This window comes from Cataglyphis hispanica, chromosome 8 (genome assembly GCF_021464435.1).
Source record: "Cataglyphis hispanica isolate Lineage 1 chromosome 8, ULB_Chis1_1.0, whole genome shotgun sequence".
Taxonomy (NCBI): domain Eukaryota; kingdom Metazoa; phylum Arthropoda; class Insecta; order Hymenoptera; family Formicidae; genus Cataglyphis; species Cataglyphis hispanica.
In genome coordinates, this window is record NC_065961.1 from 7,805,458 (window position 1) to 7,828,735 (window position 23,278).

Below are 23,278 nucleotides of genomic sequence, written 5' to 3' on the forward strand. Positions count from 1 at the left end.
CGAAGTGTTCAACCTTTCGCTTATCTCACACTTACAATACTCCTTTGAAGTTTGAAGTAATGAATAGTCTCATTTTAATTTTATATTCCAGGTTATATAGAATATCGGGTTATATACAAGTCGGAATTTTGTGCGCATGTGCCGCTTTCGACTACTGCGTTAAGACCGTATTACACTACAGGTTGCTGGCTTGATTAGAATTATGGTTGACAGTTGCAAATTGACCAATCAGCCGGCAAGCTACTTTGCTCTGATTGGTCAATCCACAATCATCAACCGTAACTTCAATTGCAACAGAGCCCTCAATCCGTAGTGTAATACGACCTTTATACGTTCGCATTCGTAACGCTCGCAAAAATCATCTATCTTTGTTTAATTCTCGGTAAACAAGGATGTGAAAGATGAAATGCTACCGCGAGCGTTGCCGATATGAAGAAATATGCCTTTGGCGCCAAACTTTTCTCTCAATTTTCTGTTTACGCAGTTAAATGATAATCGTGAATTTTTCTGAGAGATATATCGATTAATTTGGAAGAATGTCGGATATACGTATTTTGGGCAAACGATTAGCACAACGCGTCGGGCAAGAAGCGATCATACTCGGCAGAATCACGGGAGTAAGAAAATATAACAAATTAGGGTTAGGTTAGGTTATGATGTTTACCGGCATTCTAATTACGCCACAAATATAATTAAATCGCTTTTCTTTTTGCAATAAACATTAATATTATCACTAATGTAGTCTAATAGATTAGAACATTGAACAATTGAACAAAATATTAATCTTCTCGTTACTTGTCTTTAACAAATACCGAAGATTTATCCAAGTTAACTAATTTGTTTAATGTTTTTTATAATTTCATTTAATAATAATAATTGCATTTAATAACTATATATTTTTTTGATAATATATATTATATGGATTTATCGTGTGCGATTTGATGTGATTTGCAGAAAAGTTCAGATGGCAAGAGTGCAGAGATAACAACAACAGATGATACTCGAATCAATGTGGCATTCCCAGAATCGCTCGACGAAGATACCTCTGGTTACGTGGAAGTACGTGGTATTGTAAAGTCAAAGTCTACTATGTCTTGCAACAATTTTGTATTGTTTCCTCTAAGCATGACGAAGGATTTTGGTGAGTAAAATACTTCTCATCATTGGCTTTTTCTTTGCTAAAAGTGTCAACCATACTCTTAAGTGAAATTTGCTATAGATGTAAACGGCTATAATACCATGGTGCATATGCGCTGTGCAGTGGGTAATCAATTGGAAGGAGTGTTTTATGAAGATTGATACAAATAAATATAATAAAATTGATAATATATGCAAATTGTTTATTGTTGCATACTTTTTACATTTTATTACCTATTATGGCATATATTCTTTTTCTAAACTGGAAATGCCATAAAGATAATTATTTAAACACGCTGTCTTCTGTCTGTACATAAAATTGATCCAACTAAATTTGATGAACATACCAGGAACTGTAAAATAGATTATTAACATTAAGTAAGAATAATTAAAAATTTCTATTTATCAGAGATACATACTCTTATGACATAGTCGCATTACGTGTATAATCTAAAGACGAACAGCGACAGTTGCAAGATGTCACTGGACATTCAGTATGTTGTCTAAAACATAGAAATTAATATACATTGCAAATTTTTTTGTGTAAAATTTTGGCTATTTAGTTTTTTCTGTTTTCAATATTCTTTTCTTTCTTAAATGTTATTAACATAATTCAAGCATTTTATGATTTGTCAATAAATATAAAATGTTCAGATAAGTGTAATCGCGCGTTCTTACCGAAACCACTGGGCAATGTGCTCGCTGTGTCCACCATGTTTACATGTTAGGCACCATGTGAACCAGCTATTGAATTCTGTAAGTTTGCTATCACATTCTTCGCTTCTACTGCCACCGGGACTAGGGGCGGTTTGTAATCCACTGACAGTGCCCATATGCATCAAACAAATCGCGCAACGTGGCAAAGGTTTGCGACAATTTGGGCACGCCGTCATCTACGATTGAAAAGGACATTGAGGAAAAAAAATTCTGCTTGCAACCTTTTCAAATAAAAATTCAATAAGTATAAAAAATGTACGAATTCAGATAGAGAAAAATGTAAACAAAAAAACCTACTTTTAATTTATTAGGCGTACCACCTAATCTGCCAAATGGAACTCTTGTCCTACTCAATCCTTGCATGAAAGCAGATATACTCTTACCACAGAAATTACAAGAAATGTGTATCTGTTGCGGTGGTCTTTCCTGTGGTGTCGAGGATCTCATAGCAATGTCAAATCTAGCTCTTTGAAACCACAATTTCCATGCATTCAAAAGATGTCTATAACTGTAACAGCGACCATTAATACATGTAGCATCGGAGAGAATGCCGATTATTCAATAAATATTTACAGATAGAAGATTAATACTTAGTAATCCACACTTGAACTTGATTCTCTTGAAGTAACTTGGGTGCAAAAGCTCTGATAGCAATTAAAGCACAACTCTGAACATCCGATGTGATCTCCAAATATTTATTTAATAATTGTATACTTTCCATATTTGCCCCTAAAGCACAATGTATGTATTAATATATGTGTAGTTAATACTATTGCATCTTGTATTATTATTTCGATTCTGCTGCAGTTCTATTCAAATATTCATATTGTATATTTTTAAATTATTGTTTAATATTAATATTTAACAATGTTGCTTTCTTGATAACATGAGTGCACCTTGTGATGAGAATATAGAATGAGAATATAGATGGTGCCTCGAAATATTAATCCATAGAGAGCAACAATATTATGTATATAAATTATATATATAAAACATTTAAATCACACACCTGTAAGCAAAAAACCTGCTAGATCTCCTTCTTCGATTAACTTCTGAGTTAATTTTTTCAAATATTCGTACAGTTTATTATCAGATAAAAATATAAGAGCAAATGCTACTCTATCTGCGACAGCCATACCATTTTCGTTCTACAATGTTTATTAAGCGTCTAATTAATTTTTCGTCAAAACTTGATCTTTTCATACTTATTATACTTACAAGTACACTTTCATAGGAATCATTATCTGCTGTCAAGAAACCGAATGTTGCTCTTAGATAAGGATCCGATAATTGAGATCTAGATTTCTGACAAGATTCCCTCCACAACGTGGTGCGTTCCTCGGAGAAACCCGATAATGCCATAGCTACCATATTCAGAATGGTCGTTTGTTTTTTGCTAGCACCTCTATTCAAAATATCTATAGCCTGTCTTAGGCATAGATTAAATACTGCGAATGCCGCTGCTTTCGCGTATGCACCTTCCCTTTCCAATTTCTCCAAATATGTGTTATCATATGCAGTATTAGTCTCCTTGTCAAATCGCAATCCGCAAAGATAAAGACTCTTTTCTCTGTCCGGCGATCTATAAGTATCAAAAATTACATTAGATATTAGATAATATACAAACTCATTCATACATTTATATGGATAAAACAATCATTACCTATAAATCTTTGTTGCATAATTCGAACCTATATCTGCCCAAGAACGATGAATGACTTCCGACTTTAAGAAACCGTTACTTAAGTTTTGCTGACTATCCAATTTCAAAATTGTTCTGTATAAAGATTGAAAGCATTAAACTCTGTATACACTTAAATATACATGCATATTATAGTTGGTGGCACACTATAATTTTACCTCACACCAGGATATTGATTATTATCGAAGCTTTGAAGAGTATTGTCTTCAACTAAAGAGCGACTCAAGTATAACCATTGCCACAAATTCTTCAGAGTTTCATTTTCGGCTATGTCTCCATTTTGCGCTAAATCTGTCTGCAAATGCATGCACATGTAATAATATACCAAAAAATGAACCTAATTAAATATAGAAAAAAACAAGAGGCCAATATGAATCTGAAGAAGATATAACATTAATATTAAATACTCTCGATGTTAATTTTAGTTGGAAACATTTACTCCAATGCCATTAATAATATTCCATCATTTGTATTATTCACTTACAAGCAAGCCATATTCGAGCATAGCACGTCTTTTAGTTAAAACAGAGATATCATTCAATTCCTTATAAATGTTATCTTCACTGTTTATATATTTGAATGATTTAAAAGCATAATTCCACATAAGACACGATCGAGCAGACCAGTTGAGTGTTATTCTTTCACATACAGTGTAATCAGTTACTCCTAAAATCAAAATGCTCCAATAAACAATATTGTAACTGTGTTAAGAAAATTATATTATAATAAAAGATAAGATTATATACTGTCAGATACCTTGCAGTGATATCGCCAACAATCGATTCTCATCAGTAAGATGCCATGAAAAGCTTATAGGACTATGCCATGATGGCAAAACCACTCTTTCCAGAACACCTGGTTCAGTATCCTCTGTTCCACAGTACTGGATATCGAATAAATGCAATCCCGCTACAAAATAAAGATTAATATATATTTTTACTTTAATTTTTTAATTATTTAATTATTTATTATTATAACAGTTTATATATTCGAATACTTTTCAATCATAGTTACAAAAAACATACATTGCTCATGAGACTATGTACATAACAACATGTATGTAACAATAATTTGAATGCATTTTATACCTGAGTCTTTATGTAACGTGCCAATTAAATTGCGTCTAGTAGGACACCACAGCACTTTTGTAACTTGCCTTTGTGGTACTATAGTAACAATTGGTTTTTCGAAATATCGAGTATCCCAAATTGTGATTAAATTGTCGACATGTGAGAGTAGCTGATAATTATTATGGGGATTTACCGACAGATTATATACTGCCTTTGTGGAAGTGACATTCACCACTTTTGCAGAATCTAATACAATTTAGGAGTAAAATCACAATTAAATCATATCAATAAGCCAATTGCATATTAATTTTTATCTTTTCTGAACAGACCTCTAAAGTCAACAACTTTTAATTGCTTGTTATTAGCACCAAAAGCCAAACATCTTGAGTCATGTTTAAACCAAGCAGCGGAGTGTACATTTTCTGATATGCCTGCTTCTGCTATCGGTCGTTCGGAGCCTTTCGGATAATGCTGTACATCCCAGAGCAATACAGAGTGCTCTTTACTATGTTTATCCAAGCCCGACATAATCAGATGAGTATCTACAGGATTCCATGCAACAACATTGCATGTTCGCATATATTTTGGAACTAGAATTTTAGACAAAAAAATTATATAATATTATACTAAAATAATGCATAATTAAACTGCAATATAGCAAAAAAAAATACAAAATTCTCTTCCAACAAGTCCTTGGTAATCAAATTCTGGGGGGCTAAGTGTACTGAGAACTATCTTTCCATTTGCATGACCACTCGCTACAATATCTGGCTCTGGTTGCGGATATATGTCAACACACTTTGCATAGCTATTAATGGTAACAGATGAGACAAGTTCAGCGATGGAGTGCTCCGAAATTTGTAAATCTATATTGGAAAGAATTGTAAGATTATTTTCAACGAGAAACAAAGGTCATATCATTATAAAGATCTTTTGTCGCAAACTTACAGATGTGATCGCTGTCTCGCATGCTATTATCACGCGGTCCAATTTCGTAGAGACTTAACACTGCATCATTATCCCACGTGATAAATCTGTCCGAATAAAAAGGGCACCACATCACGTCCCATTTTGGCCGGCTCATCTTTTATATCTTGGTAGTTATCACGTTTCTATCATAAAACTTTCAATTCTTGCATTATTTCGCCCGAATTCTACCGACGTTTAACAAAACATGTTTACATGCGATTTTATAATTGTTGCGTGATGCGTGACATAATTATTAACATATCAATGAAACATTATATTATTTCTACTTTCTTTTTTTATAGACATTTGTCCCTTTTCAAACACATTATTTTAACATTTGTATTTATCATGCTTTCTTTTTTTATTTCGTTTCCTCTTTTTTAACCCAAGGTTTACCTTTGTTGTTTCTCTTGCGAATCAAAACAACTAATCATATAAATATACGTCTATAAATGAATATAATGAATATGAGATGAAATAACGATTATGAATTATCCTTGGAATAATATCGGATTGTCATTGGTTGTCGGATAAAGAATTTGTAGGGTCCAAAGTCATATGTTATGTCGCCATGTTCTTGGAGTAGCGCGCAATATTTAAATTGTGAAAAAGAAAGGCAATTATAAAAAAATAATTTTTATCTTACAGCGTTTTCAAATAAACGGGTTTTAATCTGGATCAATTAATCACTATTTTACTATAAATTTAGTCTTTTATTGGCAGAGACGATATCATGACGTCATTAATCATTCTCAGAGCGTTGTTACATTTGAAAACGCTATTAGTTCCACCAAGTGACGATACTATATAATATATATTAATAGACCATAATGTTTTTATTTCAATCGATAACGTATTGTTATTATTTATTTTTTATTGTAGGACGAAGAGGTGCGAAAGTAGTGACAGTGAAGTAAGGTTGTTCGCGACATATGTTGACAAACTCATGTTGAAAACATACACGACATATTTGTGTTATATTTCGTCCTAACCATACAGATGACATACGCCGAGATAAAAGATGTATGTCAGTGTCACGATCGTTCTTCGATAAAGAATCTCATTCGTTTAATTCAAAGACCGAGTGAATAAACTCAGTCTTCGAGTTTGTTCAATTTTACGTAATAGAGTTCAAGCTTCATGATACGATTTTTTTTACGAGGAGATAATGAATGTAGTTATCTCCTTCGTAACTCCTAAGTCTTGCTATTATCGCTAATCGTCATATATTTACGCGATTGATAAAGCGAAACGTGCACGGTGTAAAGAAGAAGAAGAAGAAGAAGAAGAAGAAGAAGAAGAAGACAACAATTACGACAACGATTACGAAGGTGGGGAAGGGACGGAGCAGAGGACAGTAAAAAGTATATAGGTAGAGGTGGGTGCACACATATTTAAGGCTGCCATGCTTACGCCCCACCGTATTCTCCAGCCGTGCACACATTTCATAAAGACTGTACGCTCATTGCAGTCGGCCAGTTACGGTGTCACATCATTGTCGCAATTGCAATTCGCTCAAGAATACAATCGCCGTCACCTGCTGCAAAATCCATCGTCCGTAGAATCGTTCGTAAAAATCGCCGGTGCATCGTTCGCGACAATGGCCAAAATAAAGGTAAGTGTTATTGCCACAGTCTTGAAAGTGACATGTCATCTAAAGTAGAGGGGAGGGAGAAGGAAAGATACAATTATTGCAAAATTCCAATCATCGCTTTTCAACATGATAAAAAGTGGACTTTATACTCATCGATATTGCTTAATTTCATTATCAATCTCTGAATTCAATAAAATTATGTAAATTTTTTTATCAATAATAAAATATTTCTTGATATATATTTTATTTGACATTAAACATCTAAACAAGTCCTTATAAATGTTTTTTACATAAATAATACAATATCTTGAGATATACTTATTTTTATAATTAAATATTTTTAATTTAATATTTATGCAAAGTAAAATTGGTATATAAAAACTGTTTTTTTAAAAATGCATGGCTTTTTTAAATACTATATAACTTCCAGACGGGTCCAGTTGTCGACATCCTTGGAGATGAAATGACACGCATCATATGGGAGTCAATCAAGGAGAAACTCATTCTGCCCTACTTAGACATTGAGCTGCATACGTATGACTTGGGTATCGAAAATCGGGATAAAACAAATGACAATGTGACAGTGGAATGCGCGGAGGCAATAAAACGTTATAACGTCGGCATTAAATGCGCAACCATTACGCCTGATGAAAAACGTATGGAGGAGTTCAAGTTGAAGCAAATGTGGAAGAGTCCTAATGGCACCATTAGAAATATCTTGGGCGGCACGGTGTTTCGCGAAGCGATCATCTGCAAGAATATACCGCGTCTGGTGGTAGGTTGGAAAGAGCCGATCATCATCGGCAGGCACGCGCACGCCGATCAGTACAAGGCAACAGATTTCGTAGTACCAGGCCCAGGCAAACTGGAAATCATATGGACTGGCGATTCTGGCGAAAAGATTCAATACACCGTCTACGACTTTAAGGGTCCCGGTATCGCACAGGCTCAATATAACACTGATGAGAGCATATGTGCGTTTGCTCACAGCTCATTCCAGTATGCGCTGGCGCGAAATTATCCACTTTATCTGTCTACGAAGAATACGATTCTCAAGAAGTACGATGGTCGCTTCAAGGACATATTCCAGGAGATCTATGATAAAGAATACAAGCAGAAATTCGAGGCGAAGAAGCTGTGGTATGAGCATCGGCTGATCGATGATATGGTGGCGTATGCTATGAAGTCTGAAGGCGGTTTTGTATGGTCGTGTAAAAACTATGACGGAGATGTGCAATCCGACTCGGTGGCACAAGGCTATGGCTCTTTAGGTATGATGACCTCGGTTCTCTTATGTCCGGACGGTCGCACGATCGAGGCTGAGGCTGCTCATGGTACCGTCACCCGCCACTATCGTCAGTATCAACAGGGTAAAGAAACATCCACGAATCCGATTGCTTCCATCTTTGCGTGGACACGTGGACTGCTGCATCGCGCCAAGCTCGATAACAACGTGCGTTTGAAACACTTTGCTGAAACACTGGAGAAAGTCTGCATAGACACCATCGAGTCTGGTTATTTCACCAAGGATCTCGCAATATGCATCAAGGGTATGGATAAGGTCACCAGGGCTGATTACATGGAGACTTTCGAGTTTATGAACAAACTCGCCGACAATCTGAAGAAGCAACTTACGGCGTGACTCGTTATTCACGATGAAAAATACATGAGCCTACAAGCCAAGTATTAAGTTGTTACATGCATTACAAAAGAAACAAAGTAATCTTTTTCTTATGTGGTTATGGGAAATAGAAAACTTTACAATAAATTCGTAATATATTTATATAATTACATTACATATATATAAATCTTTCTGTTGCCATAGTCAAATCGGTTCCGCGTTATGCATTATATTTGTGCTTGATTTATTTTAGAAATGTTAATCAAACTATCGTTTCGTTGGTAAAACGCGCGAACAAATCGATTATTTATATTTTTCTCGTGCTTGCACGTTTTATATTGATTTTATATATATATATATATATATATATATATATATATATATATATATATATATATACATACATACATATAAAAGGTGCAAACACGCGCAAGGTTTGCCAATGATTGACTTAATTTTTCAGTTTGACGAAATAGGAATGATAAACTACACATTTTCGATATTATTAAATCAAAATTAATCATATACAATTAATAACATATATTATATTTTAATATAAATTGTCGCCAATATTGTGGTGACATTTTAGAAAATTTATACATTTTTTTAATACCAGAATTGATCACATATAAAATATATATAATATTATAATTATATACATTTTTTTCTTCAATTATAACAGGTTGTACACACATTAATTTAGATAGTGCAATTTACTCGACTGATGATATTAAACGAGTGTAATAATTTTTAAATTTGAAATTAAATTTTGAGGAAATTAAAAAGGTTTTTCTTATTTAAGAAAAGATTTTTTTAAATTTTTGAGATTATGTATCTTTTACATAATATTAATCAATCAAATTGCATTCCCAAAATATTTTATACATATATTTTTGTATAAAGAATTTAGCATTATTTTAGTAATTATCTGTAAAAAATAGCATCATGCGATCATTACGTTACAACTTTTCGTAACAACTTTATTATCAAAAAAAGAAACTTGGTATCAGTAACTATCATTAAACTTAATTTTGCATATAATGAAGGAAGATTAAGAAAACGATTTACAGTTCTTTGACAGCTTAAGTAATTAATGCAATTAATTGTATATATATATATATATATATATATATATATATATATATATATATATATACTGAAAAATTCACATGAATTCTAATTATCAGTAAAACATGCAATGATAAAAAATTAGATTTTTTATTTGTATAGATCAATATATTATAAATTAGATATGTCAAAGTAAGGAAAAAGTAGATTCTCAAAGTGGATTCTAATTAACTATATATATATTGTTTCCAACAATTAGAAAATAATTCGAATTTTTGATTTTTTTTAGAGGAAGCAGATATAATGTTCAATCAAGGATCGTTTCATAGAAATTGAATATAAAAATATATATTTTAACAATAATTTTAGTTTTTATCGTAAAATATATCCATCGAAATATAGAGGATGACATTGATTAAATTGTAATGGAAACTCATTCTCTTTGATTCAGAAACAGTGAATTCATCAACCTTTCGAGATCTTTTATACATTATTCATACGTTTTTTATGCAACTCTAAACTTTATTCTTTTTTTTTTACATAATATGTTTACATAATTGAGCACATTCACTCATGTTTTGCATATATCAACGGATGATAAATGAAAAATATATGCTTTGACGTCACAAGCAGACTGCATTATCGATATATAAACATGTAATTTTCCATGATTTTATCAACAGAGAGTAGAAGCAAAACAGACTTAAATAAATAGAAAAAAAAAAGAAAAACAGACTGCGTTATAAAATCTACCTAGATTTAAATATTTCCGTTGATCGTATAAATGCAGAAAATATTCTTTTCAATACAGCGCATTTGTTTATTAATAATGATAATAATAATTCGTCAATTTTGTAAGTATAACTAATTTCTCGATCGTCGACACTCGTTCATTAACCTACACATATATCTATAATCTACACTTTGCTCGATTTCTCTTTAAGAAAAGATGTCAAACTCCGTTAGTATTTTATGCGCAAGAAATCCCTTTTACTTTAAGAAGAAAAAAATAGATTAGAATGAGATTATACTGGAGTTTATTTTACTCCGTAATTTTGTGATACAAAATATATATAAGGGCATAATGGAATGTGCAATGAATAATTAAACGAAAAAAGATTGAACTGGCCGTGAATTAATTCAACTAATTTTTTTTTTTTACACTGTGTACACGTGCATATCTGGTTTTGTGACGTCTCGTGGCGTGTTCTCGACGGTGCAACGCACACGTATACGTGCGTTGCTTTTACATCAAGAAGCACGCGTTTGCGTAACCGCCCATCAATATTTGTTATCGTGGATGTAGCGTAACGCTTCGCTCGAGAAGATCGCTCCTTGTGCGTCCGCATACGCCAAAAAAAAAATTGAAATACAAGTATATAAATACTGGATCCCTATATATAAAATTTCTCTAAAATAGAAAACACATACAAAAAAAGATAAATGTATTTTCTTGTAAAGATAATGGTGACACACTAGATATACTCGATTATTAATTTTCTACAATTATATATTGTAACAATAATATAAGTTTTATGTTTTTATTTTATTTTTCTTCCCACAGAAAAAAAATAAGAGAGTCATTTATGAAATAATTATACAGAAAAATATATCCTTCATGGTTGACTGTGTTAGTCATTCATCCTTATTTCTATCGCACGTTGGACGTTCGAAGATTGAAAATGCCTGCGACAAATGACGACGTTCCCCGACATTTTTGTTCGAAAAAGTTCGATTTCGAATTAAAATCGAAAATAACTTTGCTTCGAATTACAACGAATCGGAAACCAGCGAGATTAAATTATCGTGAAAGCTGAAATACAATGGTGACAATCGTGGAAATGTTTTGCACATCGACGCCGTTCCGAGTGTACCTTATTTATAAAGAAAATAAACAAAGAACGATGCGAGATGAGATGAAAAGAATGATATGATATCTCTTGGAGAACAAAAGTACAGTATTTTTTCAAAATAAAAATTGGATGTAGGATAAAAGTGATATCTTTTAAGATAAAGCAAAAGACCTTTCTCAACAGAAACTGGATCTAATACAGAATATAATAGAGTAAATAGAGGACATAATAGAGTAAATATAGGATCATGTTATGGTAAAGCTGTTGATAACAGCTGAGGAAGGAAAAAGAGCGCACTCATTGTCAGGTATCATTTCAAAGTTAGAAGTAGGATCTGTTAGATAATTAAAGTGTCATTACTAGTGACGTCATCATCATCATCATCATCATCATTTTGTAGCATCCGCTCTTTCGGATAACCGCTTTTCCTTGTGGGAGAGGATCGCAGCAGTCGAGTGAAGACTGCGAAAGGAAAAACGGTCGAGGAAAAGAAAAGCGATGAAGAGACGAGAAGCGGAGAAGAAGGCCACGGAATTTCCTCCCGATGTCGGGAGTTGGAATTGCAGATGGCGCCCAACCTTGCGCCACCTCGCCATCGCCGTCGCCGTCGTCGCCGCAGCTGCCGCCAGTCGAGTCCGACCGACCTACCGACCGCGGGGCGCGGCAGAAGGGGGAAAGGAAGGAAGGGGCTGCGTTCGCTCTCTCGGCTCCTTGTAGTCTTCCTACGATCCGCCATCCGCTCCGTCGGCCAGTGTTTACGCTGACAACGAGAGGTATTCGCGATCGAAGTCGGATAGAACGGAAGAGCTTGGCGCGAGAGTTGGAGAAATAGAGAGTGAGAGGAAGAGAGAGGAGGGATAGGGATACAATCGAGAGGTGGGGAACTCTAAGGGGAGCTAAGAGGAAGATGTCTTTGATGCCGCCATTGATACTTTTGAGAGACGGAACATCGAACTTTGATACTCTCGATCGACGAACGAACGGACGTGGCGATTAGTAGGTCCTCGGGCTCGGACCTTTTCTCTCGTTGATTGGCGCGACACTAATCGTCACGCGACGTCGTCGCCACCACTCTACCACGATAGCGCGCCTCGGTAGCAAGATAACCTACTTGCAAAACACTCAGAAGGTTTGTTTCCAATTAAGCGCTCAACGGACGGCTCGCGCGGTTCATTCGCGTTCATTAATTCCTCGTCAACGATGAAAACAAGCATATATCGATGTATGCAAATAGAAATAGAAAGCAGCTCTTGTCGCGCGATGGTAGATCCTAGAATCCCCCCTTCCTCTTCCCCCGATCTCAAAGAACCGTAGCCTTGCAAAATGGCCGCTTAATTAATTCCGTGCGATTCATTTTTATAATCTTATTGCGCCGATTCCTAGGAAATAATCGACAGGGATCGCAACCAATGCCGAAACCATTAGCCGAACGAATCAATCGAGTTACTACGGTCAGAGTTTATCGGGTCTCTACGAGTTACCCGATAATGATTCCCCGCGTCATCTAAAATATTGTGCGCGCGCTCGAGTAAACGAGCGCCCATTGAATTTTCCAAGCCGGCCTGCGACCCGTTGCGTGTCCATTTCCGCCCACGCTCTTCTCTACCGGATATGGTCGGGACGAGAAATTAAAATCGAACACGGATGCGGGCACTCTGAGTAATCTTTATTCATTTATTCGCTATTTTGCAAATTCAAATTAATTTTTTTTTATATTGAGGGATCCCGCAAAGAGTCGTGTAGTGTAGTATATTATTTTTGAAAAATTTTATATATTTTATATTATACAACATGAGTATTAATTCTTAAGGACACCAGCTAATCAAAATAAATCTCAAATGCAATATATATTTCGATTTGCAAAAAACATATCATTTCTTGAAGAAAAATCAAGATTTAAATATATATTCGTTTATATTTTTTTCAGGCTACATAATAGATAAAGGTTTTTAAAACAAAGATATAAATATTTATATAATATATAATTTTATTTTAATATAATTGCCATATTTTAATTTTTAATTTTTTAAATAGTATATCGTAAAAATATTTAAAAGATACATATGAAAAATTAAAGTTTCAAAGACGCTTCTCCGAATCTTGATTTCGTCTGGATTTTCAATCAGGCAAATTATCGAGATGACGTGTTTCCTCCGTGAACGTGGATACCCATCGCGAGTAAGAGCGCGCGTGTTACGTCAGTGGCGCGGATTAATCATGGCGTCATGTGGCACGATGTGGGATTTCTTGCGGCCGTGAAAGCCACTTTAGCTACTAAATTCGATCTGCGTTCTCGCGGAATCGAGAGCCAATAACGACTCTCTTCGACGGTAAGCAACGGCGAGCGGTCATCAATTCCGTCCTTGTCACACGATCAGCTGTACATTCTTGCGACGTCTCCACCTTTAACGCCTCCTGAATCCATAGCTCACTTCCTTTCGAACGAAAAGTATAAAAAATATTTTTAATCTAATGGCGTCATAATAGGTCGAGACGATCGCATATTAATGGCGATCAAAATTTGATATCAAAAACGTAGCCATATTTATCCATCCTGTTCACACACAGCGATATAGATCACCGCAAATATGCATCAAAAAAATTATTTCGTACAGTCACACGTGCATTTTTCTGTATTTTTTGCATTTTTAACAAGGGGAATAATGTTTGCGCTGATTATGTATATACTTTGGATAGGGTACAGTCAGTAAGCGCTCGATTTAAACTAGAGGAATTTCGCATTAAACCATTCTCCGGAGGATTATCGCGGAGATGGCGAGGAAAGGAGAGGAAGTTTAGGCGCTCTGCGAAACGTAGTCCGTTCACCGCGCATGATTTCGCGAGCATGATGCAAAGTTGTGTGGCTCGGCGATATTGCGATATCTCACACCGCGATAGGGGCTCTTAAGTAAGTAGCTTGACTCGAGGAATTTCCTCGTACACGGAGGTTTAACGATCAAGGTGGAGACAAAACATGGAGGATAGAAAAAAATTATTCCTTCGAAAGGGAAGAGAGATAATCTTACACAACTGTCAATTATATTTATTGGCGGAAAAAGAAAAAAAGAAATGAAGAATAAAAAAAAAAAGGATATGGCAGACCATCACTGCCACCGTTTTGTTACCCATCGTCATCGTTGAAGCGCGTCTAGATCGCTTCCTTCATCGTACCGAGACGCACAGATGATGTGCGCGCGCGCGCGCGAGCACTCACGCACGCACGCACGCACATCCGCTCGGGTCGTAACGTGAACCGGAATTTGTTACAGCCACACACGTGTCGAGGACGACGACGGAGGACGGGGAAAAAGCAATCCAGTAAGTCAGATGATCGACGCGCTGACAGATCGCGATATCGCTTTGATAAAGCTTTTTAATCGCCTCTTCTAGAGTGAGTGTGTCGCGAAGCGGGTGGACGTTCGAGGAGGTGACAGGCGACGAAAGTCCGTGCCATTGTTCTGCAATCGCGTAGCCAGAAGACGCGATTGGACGCTGCGAGAGGTGATCGTAATCGTCGTCGCCAGACGGAGACCATCGGCTCCGAGGATGACGAGACTCGACGATCGAGGAAACGCATAAGAGGCTGGTGGAACAATAATTATTCCTGCGCGCCATGTTGCCCACGGCGGGCAAGGGCGAGAGAAGAAATCTGCGCGGAAGCGCGCGACTCTCGTCCAAGATGTCGGGAAGGCCGCCCCGGTTGCGCGCACTACGACCGCGATCGCAGCAGCAGCAGCGGACGAGGACGGACGTGACGCGCAGATCGGAAAGTAACCTTAAAGAGGCCGCGAGTCATGAGGAGGAGGAGGAGGAGGAGGTGGTGGAGGAGCTCGACGAGGAGGAGAAGAAAGCCGAAGACGCGGGGAAGACGGACACGGTGAGCACTGACATGGCGAATGAAATGGACGTCGACGACGAAGACGAGGATGAGGTTGACGAGGTGACCATGACAGCGATCACCGACGACAGGAACGAAGAGGCGACACCGGACAATGGCGACGATATCGTTGACGTTGATATCGACGTTGATGTGGACATCGAGGTGAGAACCGAAGGAGGAACGATGGAGACGACGAACGAGCAAGCTTCTTACGAATGTAAGAGCTGTAAACCCCACATAACGCTGCCCGATATCAAGGCCTACTTGGAGCATCTCCGCAAGGAGCACAAGTATAAGGTGAGCAAGGCCGTTTCTCTCCCATCCGGATTCATATCCTCAGGTCTATCTCCGTTTTGCGCTCTCGTGTTCGTTTCTTTCTTTTTTACTTTTATATATTTCATCTTTTCTTAAATAGAAACTGTTTTTGGAAACGTGAAATACGCGATAAAAGGCGATAAGCGCCAATGTTGCGCGTTAGCACTTTACATTTATACAATTGGAATTCTCTCTAGTGTGACGACGTATTAAGTGAATCATTCATATCAAGACAACACACTCATCAGTTCGCAGGAATATGTTTTATTGTAATTTTTAGGGTAAAAATGGGCACAATCCAGTCGAAAATCGTTGCCCTACGTGTTCATTGAACGTGAAAGATCTTGAAACTCACCAAAGACTGCATCATTTGAAAAGAAAATTCTTTCGATGCGCAAAATGCGATTACATGACGCACATCAGAGCGCGTTATACTAAGCATGTTAAATATCATTCTATGCCGATGATCAAGTGCGATGCTTGTGATTTTAGTTCAGCATATAAGGTTTGTTCCTTCATAATCCTACTTGAATTCGGAGAGATGAGTGATTATAAATCACAAACTTTCTAGGGGTTTGAAGAGAAGCTTGCGATTACTTTAAGATTATATCTATATAGATTATATGTGTGTCTCTTTTAACGCTATTTTTCAGTGGAATCTAGAAAGACACATGCGGAATCATGGGGGTGGAGGTGCTTTCAAATGTCGCGCTTGTAATTTTACTGCTGATATTCGTCAGAGCTTAACCGTGCATGAGTCGTATCATCACGACCCACCTGTGAGTCATGCCAACCGCAAAAGTAATAATGCTTTTGAACGTAAGCCACGAAATAGTCCGAAACGTTATAATCAGGTAACGCAAGCATACACGATTGTTATATTCTTTGTTAAAAGATATAGATTAGTCGTGTTAAATGGTCGTGTTTAATATGTCTGTAGGTTGGAGCGAGTGACTTTCGAGCAGCATTAAATAAAACTGGAAGTACAACCACATCAGCCAACTCTACCGATTCGTTCGTATCGGATCATTCATTGATTTCGATAGATGATAAGAGAAGCGCTCTAGCCAATGCTGAATGCATCGCATTGAAATGTGAAGAAAAGGGATGTCAATTTATAACAGCCTGGGATTCCGAGATGCAACGTCATTTAGCGGAATGTCATGCACCGATTGTTCCACCCAAGCCAAGGAAACCACTGCCACGATTAATTCCATTAAGTTTAGCTAATTCTAAGTCCAATAATATAATTGGCAATAGTGGACCACCCACGACTCTGCTGAAAGTTCCACGGGTCAGAGTGAGACCTGAGCTGGCGCAAATTGCAAGGGATACAGAACTAGCCAAGATGTATGGAAATAAAGAGGTTGGTTGTGAAGTGATTTGTTTTCGTTGTTAAAATGAATGTAATATACATATATTTTATTTTCTTAATTACTTATACTATTGTAAATCTATATGCGATAATCTTTATGTGCACCCTAAAGCATCCAACGAATTCGCTATATTTTGTCATAATATTTTTATACATTACTGTTAGTGTTATTACCATTTGTCATTTGATTTTTTAGGCCGCAAATTCGAAGAGGAACTTCAATACCGCGGCCGGTATATTTGAGAGAAAAAACGCTTCCTTCTTCGATAAACTTAAGGAAAAACTAACGACGTCGGCATCGATTAATAATAACGGCGTGCCAGAAGTAGCTGTAAGTAGCGAGAACGATTTGAAATGCTGGTGTACGTTTAAAGCTAGTAGCATGGAGGAACTAGCTTGTCATAAACAGACACATCACACTGCGCTCAGCGTATCCGTGGGTACGACACGTTGTCCTAAGTGTAGAAGACGTTGCAAGAGTACGACTGATCTTCAAGTGCACATGCAATGCTGCCATTCGCGCAACGACACAACATCGTCCATCGATAGTAGTTTAGAGAAAATAACGAATTGCTCGGACGTCCGCATGACCTCGTCTTATCGTGGTGAATACTCTTTCCCATCGCAAATGGATTGGGACGCGAATCTCAGAGGACTAAATTCGTCTGGATCCTCGGTACAGTGCTTGATGATAATGATCTATGTATATATGATAAGAAAATTATTATGCAAAAAGATTTCGCGATTCTCTGCGAAAATCATCGCAGGTTATATAAAGCAGATAAAAAGTTGTTCATGGAACGCGGGCGTTTATAGAAATTCTATGTGAAGCAAACTTTTTTTATTGCTGTATGAATATTTATTTTAGCCATGTGTTTTATAATTTTTATTTTCTGTAAAATAGTTAAAAATCTGTTATATTGCTAGTGTTAATGTTAGCATATATAAAACATATACCTTAGAAGTATGCAGAAGTTCTGTGTATCGCGAAACATTAATTAGAGAATGTTTATTAGAGCCTCGTTATTTTCGTTTTTGTTTTTTTTTTTTTTTTTTTTTTTTTTTTTTTTTGTTTATTATTAAGAATGTGCTTTACATATTGCATAGTGGATGTCGAGCATCTCTCTTCTAGTTTGTTACTAGTTCATTACTGGCATTCTGAGTTTGTTACGATAAAAAAAAAAAACTTTTATCAGGTTGAAGGTGGTCCGACTCATCTGACCGGGCGACGAGTATTCAAATGTCCCCATTGTCCGTTTTGGGCTTCCACCGCAAGTCGCTTTCACGTTCATATAGTCGGTCATTTAAACCGGAAGCCGTTCGAGTGTTCTATGTGCGCGTATCGTTCTAACTGGCGATGGGACATCACAAAACATATTAAACTTAAAGCAGCTAAAGACGCAGTGCATACGACCGCCAGAGTGCTCATGACGGATGAGACAGGTCGACGGAATTATTCCAAGTATAACAAATACCTCGCACAGGTGAAATAATGAATCTTAATAGTTACATAATAACTCATTGACTTATATCATATTGAGCATTAATGATTTAATATGCAATAATTTGCCTTGTGAAAGGGATGACAGAATCTCGGCACCACAATTCGGCCACGGCGCTCAAACGCCTTGATTGATACTGTGACATTCATTATAAGCATATTCTTAGTAATTATAAACGGAAAAAAATATCGATTTTATCTTTCTTTACGAGAGAATTTTAGATCGATATTTTTAAAAATTATGTAAAAATTAAACGAAGTCGATTTTTCATTAAGAATGCGATACAAAATTTTCGGTGTAGATATATAGTTTGATAAATGTATTTCATGATTACATCATTCAATATTTTGTCATACGCGAAATTCCGTTTACATAGAGCAATGTTTCCTGGTACAGGTAGAACAACAACAGTGGGACGAAGACCATATGGAGGAACGTAGTATAGAAGAAACCAATTCTGATGGGCTTGCCTCGACAAAGTTGTTAATTGTAGACAACAACAAAGAGTATGTTCCGACGATTGATCTTGCATCACAATCTCCTGTTACGATTTTGCCATCGAACGAGACGAATCAGAACGGTCATAATGTGGACGTGAATTTGCGACCTCCACCACCGCTTAAGGCGGCAATCAAGAGTCGTGGACAGTCTCTGCTGAAGAACAATCCAATTACAATACATACCACTAGCGGTGGGGGTGCACTTTCTATATCTACAGCGACAGATGAGAGCAAACGCATTCAGTGGAAGTGCAAACGTTGCAGTTTTCGAGATTTCAATAAAGACACTGTCTTATTACACGTTAAGTCTCATTATGAATCTGCTGATCAAGAACCCACCGAAGAAAGAGTAAGTTTTATACAGTCAAATAGTATATTTTATTTCTTGCGGTCGTAAAGCGCTTGTGCTCAAATTTTAATATCCCATCTCGGAATAATATTGCTTTGAAAAAAGAAAGAAAATATAAATATAATACCTGAGCAGATAATTAAATAATATAAGCGGAGCAACTGTTACTAGATATGCAAATAGTTATTAATATGTAATTAATATGAATATATAGAATGAGAAATATGCTTTTCTCTCTTCTTTTCTTTCTTTCTTTATTATTTTTAATCTTTATATTTTTATATTCAGCTACCTTTAACAAAATTTAAAATCCAATTTAATGTGCTTCTTTATCTTTTTCACAGAATCCATTTGGTTGTGGGGATTGTCCCTTTTCAGCACCAGATGCTGCGACTCTGTCTCTTCATAGGATGCACCATCGGCCAAACTTGGAAGCTATATTCAAATGCTATCTTTGTCCATACTACGTTAGTACAAAGGCGTATGTGTCGCTGGTAACGCATTTTATGAACATGAACGTCGTTTTTTTTTTTTTTAATCTCGAATAGTAGCTAATGACAATTTCAATATCAGCTATTCTTTTTTTAATATTGAGAAATGCGCGCTAACTTTCCATTTTATATGTAAAGAAGAGTGTACTAAAAAAAGCATAATATAATATTATAAAAGCATAAATATAATATATATTTATACACAATGCAACATAATTTCTCTATTTGCTGTGCTACAGAGAACTGTTGGAGCACGCTAGACTCCATGGAGAAGAGCTGGCTGCTATCCATCAGCAAAACATGGACTCACCAAATGCCAAGAGTAAATTGCAACAAGTGTCAATTTCCGACATTGGTAAGTTTCATAAATTGTATATTCAAATAAACATATATATATATATATATATATATATATATATATATATATGTATGTATGTATATATATATATATTTGTTTTACAGGCATTTCTCGAACAAAGAACGAAACATCTATAGAACAAGTGATTCAAATAACGTCGCGTAACAATGTAACGACGACTTCAAAGGCCGCCCCAGGTATAATCCCACCACCCCCGCCACCACCATCGCTTCTCCTAGATACTCGAGCCCTTCCGGACGCTCCGCTCGTCTGGGTATCGCGACCAGATGGCACGTTGACGAAGATGCTAAAGTGTCGTCACTGTCCTTATGTTTCGTCACGTCGTGCGGAGGTACGCGACCACGAGACGATGCATGTAGATACACCGACTCAGGGTCCCTTAATTGCTTGCACAGACTGTAGTTTCACCTGCGCGCGTCGGGAAATTATGATCGCGCATACGGAGATGCACGCGGGATCTCTGGGCACCGTTCACTGTCTAGTCGACGAGACACGGCCCGATTCTCAACAGGCGAGTGACCTAGCCACTTTACTCGGCATGACGCATACCCCAGTATTGGGCACCGAACCTGATTTGCACGACTCTCGTTTGGTGCATTGTTGCGGCAAATGCCCAGCGCGATTCCTGTGCGAGAAGGAATTGCGCATCCATCTGCGTTATCATACTACAGAATTAGCGCATTCGTGCCAATGGTGCTCATACGCGGCACGCCAATCGACACATCTGCTGGCTCATCAAAAAGCGCATTCGAGCGAGTATCAAGAGCGCACCAAGTATTTGTTATCTCTGTATGGGCATTCACAGCGTTACCCACCACCCGCGACGGCATGTGTTGAAGCGGGGAATCAGGAGAGCAATAATAGTGGTGTGCCTAATGTTGCATGGATCGTTGTCGAAATCAATGAGAACACAAACAGCAACGCCATGTCGACCGTTCAAAGGCCTGGAGGAAGTCAGGTGTTTACGTGCGCTAAATGTCCAGCGCGCTATTTCAGGCTGGATGCTTTAGAGTATCACATGACTCTACACGGTTCGAATAATCGATTCAAATGCAACGATTGCGACTACTCGTCAAAAACGGCACAGAACCTGGTCAAGCATCAGGTAGTACACCGACGACACAACGAAATCGGCAGCGAAACGATTGCAACGACGCCACCGACTACTGCTGCAGCTTCATCCGCTTCAGTTTCAACTCCCGGTCTGTCCGTGCAACCGCCACCGGATCCACAATTCGGTATCTTCATGCGTGGTAATCCCAATTTTGTTTATCAAGGTTACTTGCGGAACGGCCGTTTGAAGGAAAAGCGCTACAAGTGCCACAAATGTCCGTCCGCTTTCGAGAAACGCGAGCAGTACAGGGTCCATCTAACGTTACACGGTGCCAAGCAGCGTTATCGCTGCGACACATGTGATTATTCTGTCAAATATTACGCAAATTTTATACAACATCTGAAGAAGCATCAGGCAAACGCGGCAGCGCAAGCATCGCGCAGACAGTTCGAGGATGATCATATCTCTGTGGACAGTGATAGCATTGCCGACGCAGCTATCGCGACTTCATCACGCAAATCCTCGCGATCGTCCGTCGTCATTGCGTCTTCCGGTAACATTGTGACAAACACGTTGCAACCCTCAAATCAGGATAAGCAGAGTTTGTTGTTGATGCAAAAGAAGGGTATCATCTCTTCGACGGGTGAATCCGATGCGGAAACGATTCGTTGCCTCAGCTGTCCGTTCTCCACCACCGACAAGGATGTGATGGACGCGCACAAGCGTCGCCACGGCATCGAGCGTATGACTCCACCATGTCCGCATTGCGATTATATTCCGCGAAAAGATGAGAACGTCGGTGAACACATCAAACTGCACTTTACGAGATTATATAAACCCGAGTCGTATCTTATTGTCGAGTTGCTGACGCTGATGATGGAAAAGATACCCAAAATGAACAATAAAGATGAGGAGAAGGGAAGACAGCGAGTGAAAGACCTCCTGTTCAAGGAATGCGCCGATGGCAGATTTCTTCCACTTACTGAACCGCACTCTCTATCTCTAAGTACCTCAACTGTAAACAAGAAGAGGGTCATCGTAGATCCAAACACAGGCGAAACTAAGAATAATCTTGCCACATAAATCGAATATTTTTATTCGGTTTTAGACGATCATTGTGTCCATGGCATATATTTGCACACATTTTTCTATGTAAGAGACTGGTCTGAAATAGATGATGTAGAACTTCGCGAACAATTATAAATTAGTGCGCATTATAAAAATCGATGATTTTGTTTTCCAGTTGATGATAAGAGTCAAAATTTATCAGAACGATAAATTAATTTTGAAACTAAATTTCTATGAATACATATATATAAATTTGTTATATCATGTAATAAAATATTAATTATTCGACCATGTTGTAGAGATGCCACGCATTTTAATCATTTACATTTGTTACAATTTCTTGCATTCATCGTTAACATATTGTTCAGTAATTTTAAGCGATGATGATCGTACGCGAGTATATTCTATGTGCAAACAAGTGTTTTATGCCATATTTTGTTAATTCTATGATCATCATTACTGTAAATATTTATTTGAAACTCTGTCTTGTATAATACACAATCATGTATGATAATAAATGCTCATACTGTATATATATGATAGCTCTAATAAACCGGATTGTATTTATAGCTTTATATATAATATTTCTAAATATATAAAGTTATAAATATAGTCCGGATTATTAGAGCTATCT

General features: G+C 37.1%; 4 protein-coding genes across 21 annotated transcripts; 3 read left to right on the plus strand and 1 right to left on the minus strand.

Annotated features, from left to right (window-relative positions):
- The first annotated feature begins 381 nt into the window (after positions 1-381).
- LOC126851707 (uncharacterized) lies at positions 382-1,336 on the plus strand. The gene is made up of 3 exons (XM_050595947.1): positions 382-617; positions 955-1,141; positions 1,220-1,336. Exons 1-3 carry the CDS (start codon positions 537-539, stop codon positions 1,297-1,299), a joined length of 348 nt encoding a protein of 115 aa, XP_050451904.1. The 5' UTR covers positions 382-536; the 3' UTR covers positions 1,300-1,336.
- LOC126851705 (GATOR complex protein MIOS-B) lies at positions 1,320-6,123 on the minus strand. 3 transcript variants are annotated; one of them, XM_050595941.1, is made up of 15 exons: positions 5,575-6,116; positions 5,298-5,492; positions 4,956-5,216; positions 4,645-4,872; positions 4,313-4,465; positions 4,041-4,222; positions 3,715-3,851; positions 3,518-3,631; positions 3,073-3,436; positions 2,864-3,002; positions 2,445-2,583; positions 2,152-2,362; positions 1,816-2,030; positions 1,557-1,640; positions 1,320-1,490 (listed from the first exon to the last, which is right to left on the minus strand). In XM_050595941.1, the coding sequence occupies exons 1-14, from the start codon at positions 5,708-5,710 to the stop codon at positions 1,559-1,561; spliced, it is 2,556 nt and encodes an 851-aa protein (XP_050451898.1). In that variant the 5' UTR covers positions 5,711-6,116; the 3' UTR covers positions 1,320-1,490; positions 1,557-1,558. The 3 variants fall into 3 exon arrangements, with proteins under 3 accessions (XP_050451898.1, XP_050451899.1, XP_050451900.1); XM_050595942.1 differs by lacking the exons at positions 1,320-1,490; positions 1,557-1,640 and having other exon boundaries at positions 1,941-2,075; positions 5,575-6,122; XM_050595943.1 differs by lacking the exons at positions 1,320-1,490; positions 1,557-1,640; positions 1,816-2,030 and having other exon boundaries at positions 2,216-2,362; positions 2,428-2,583; positions 5,575-6,123.
- Positions 6,124-6,384: 261 nt separating this feature from the next.
- Positions 6,385-9,595, plus strand: LOC126851706 (isocitrate dehydrogenase [NADP] cytoplasmic). 3 transcript variants are annotated; one of them, XM_050595946.1, is made up of 4 exons: positions 6,385-6,508; positions 6,843-6,973; positions 7,067-7,210; positions 7,620-9,595. In XM_050595946.1, the coding sequence occupies exons 3-4, from the start codon at positions 7,196-7,198 to the stop codon at positions 8,829-8,831; spliced, it is 1,227 nt and encodes a 408-aa protein (XP_050451903.1). In that variant the 5' UTR covers positions 6,385-6,508; positions 6,843-6,973; positions 7,067-7,195; the 3' UTR covers positions 8,832-9,595. The 3 variants fall into 3 exon arrangements, with proteins under 3 accessions (XP_050451903.1, XP_050451901.1, XP_050451902.1); XM_050595944.1 differs by having other exon boundaries at positions 6,387-6,508; positions 6,843-7,210; XM_050595945.1 differs by lacking the exon at positions 6,385-6,508 and having other exon boundaries at positions 6,538-6,973.
- Positions 9,596-12,351: 2,756 nt separating this feature from the next.
- Positions 12,352-23,177, plus strand: LOC126851701 (zinc finger protein 91-like). Of its 14 annotated transcripts, none has more exons than XM_050595926.1 (13): positions 13,841-14,061; positions 14,429-14,639; positions 15,001-15,049; positions 15,101-15,908; positions 16,207-16,431; positions 16,580-16,780; positions 16,867-17,292; positions 17,498-17,977; positions 18,498-18,785; positions 19,200-19,652; positions 19,997-20,133; positions 20,383-20,498; positions 20,606-23,177. In XM_050595926.1, the coding sequence occupies exons 4-13, from the start codon at positions 15,345-15,347 to the stop codon at positions 22,657-22,659; spliced, it is 4,944 nt and encodes a 1,647-aa protein (XP_050451883.1). In that variant the 5' UTR covers positions 13,841-14,061; positions 14,429-14,639; positions 15,001-15,049; positions 15,101-15,344; the 3' UTR covers positions 22,660-23,177. The 14 variants fall into 14 exon arrangements, with proteins under 14 accessions (XP_050451880.1, XP_050451876.1, XP_050451875.1 ...); XM_050595924.1 differs by having other exon boundaries at positions 15,122-15,908; XM_050595923.1 differs by lacking the exon at positions 13,841-14,061 and adding an exon at positions 12,352-12,860 and having other exon boundaries at positions 15,001-15,908.
- Positions 23,178-23,278: the final 101 nt, after the last annotated feature.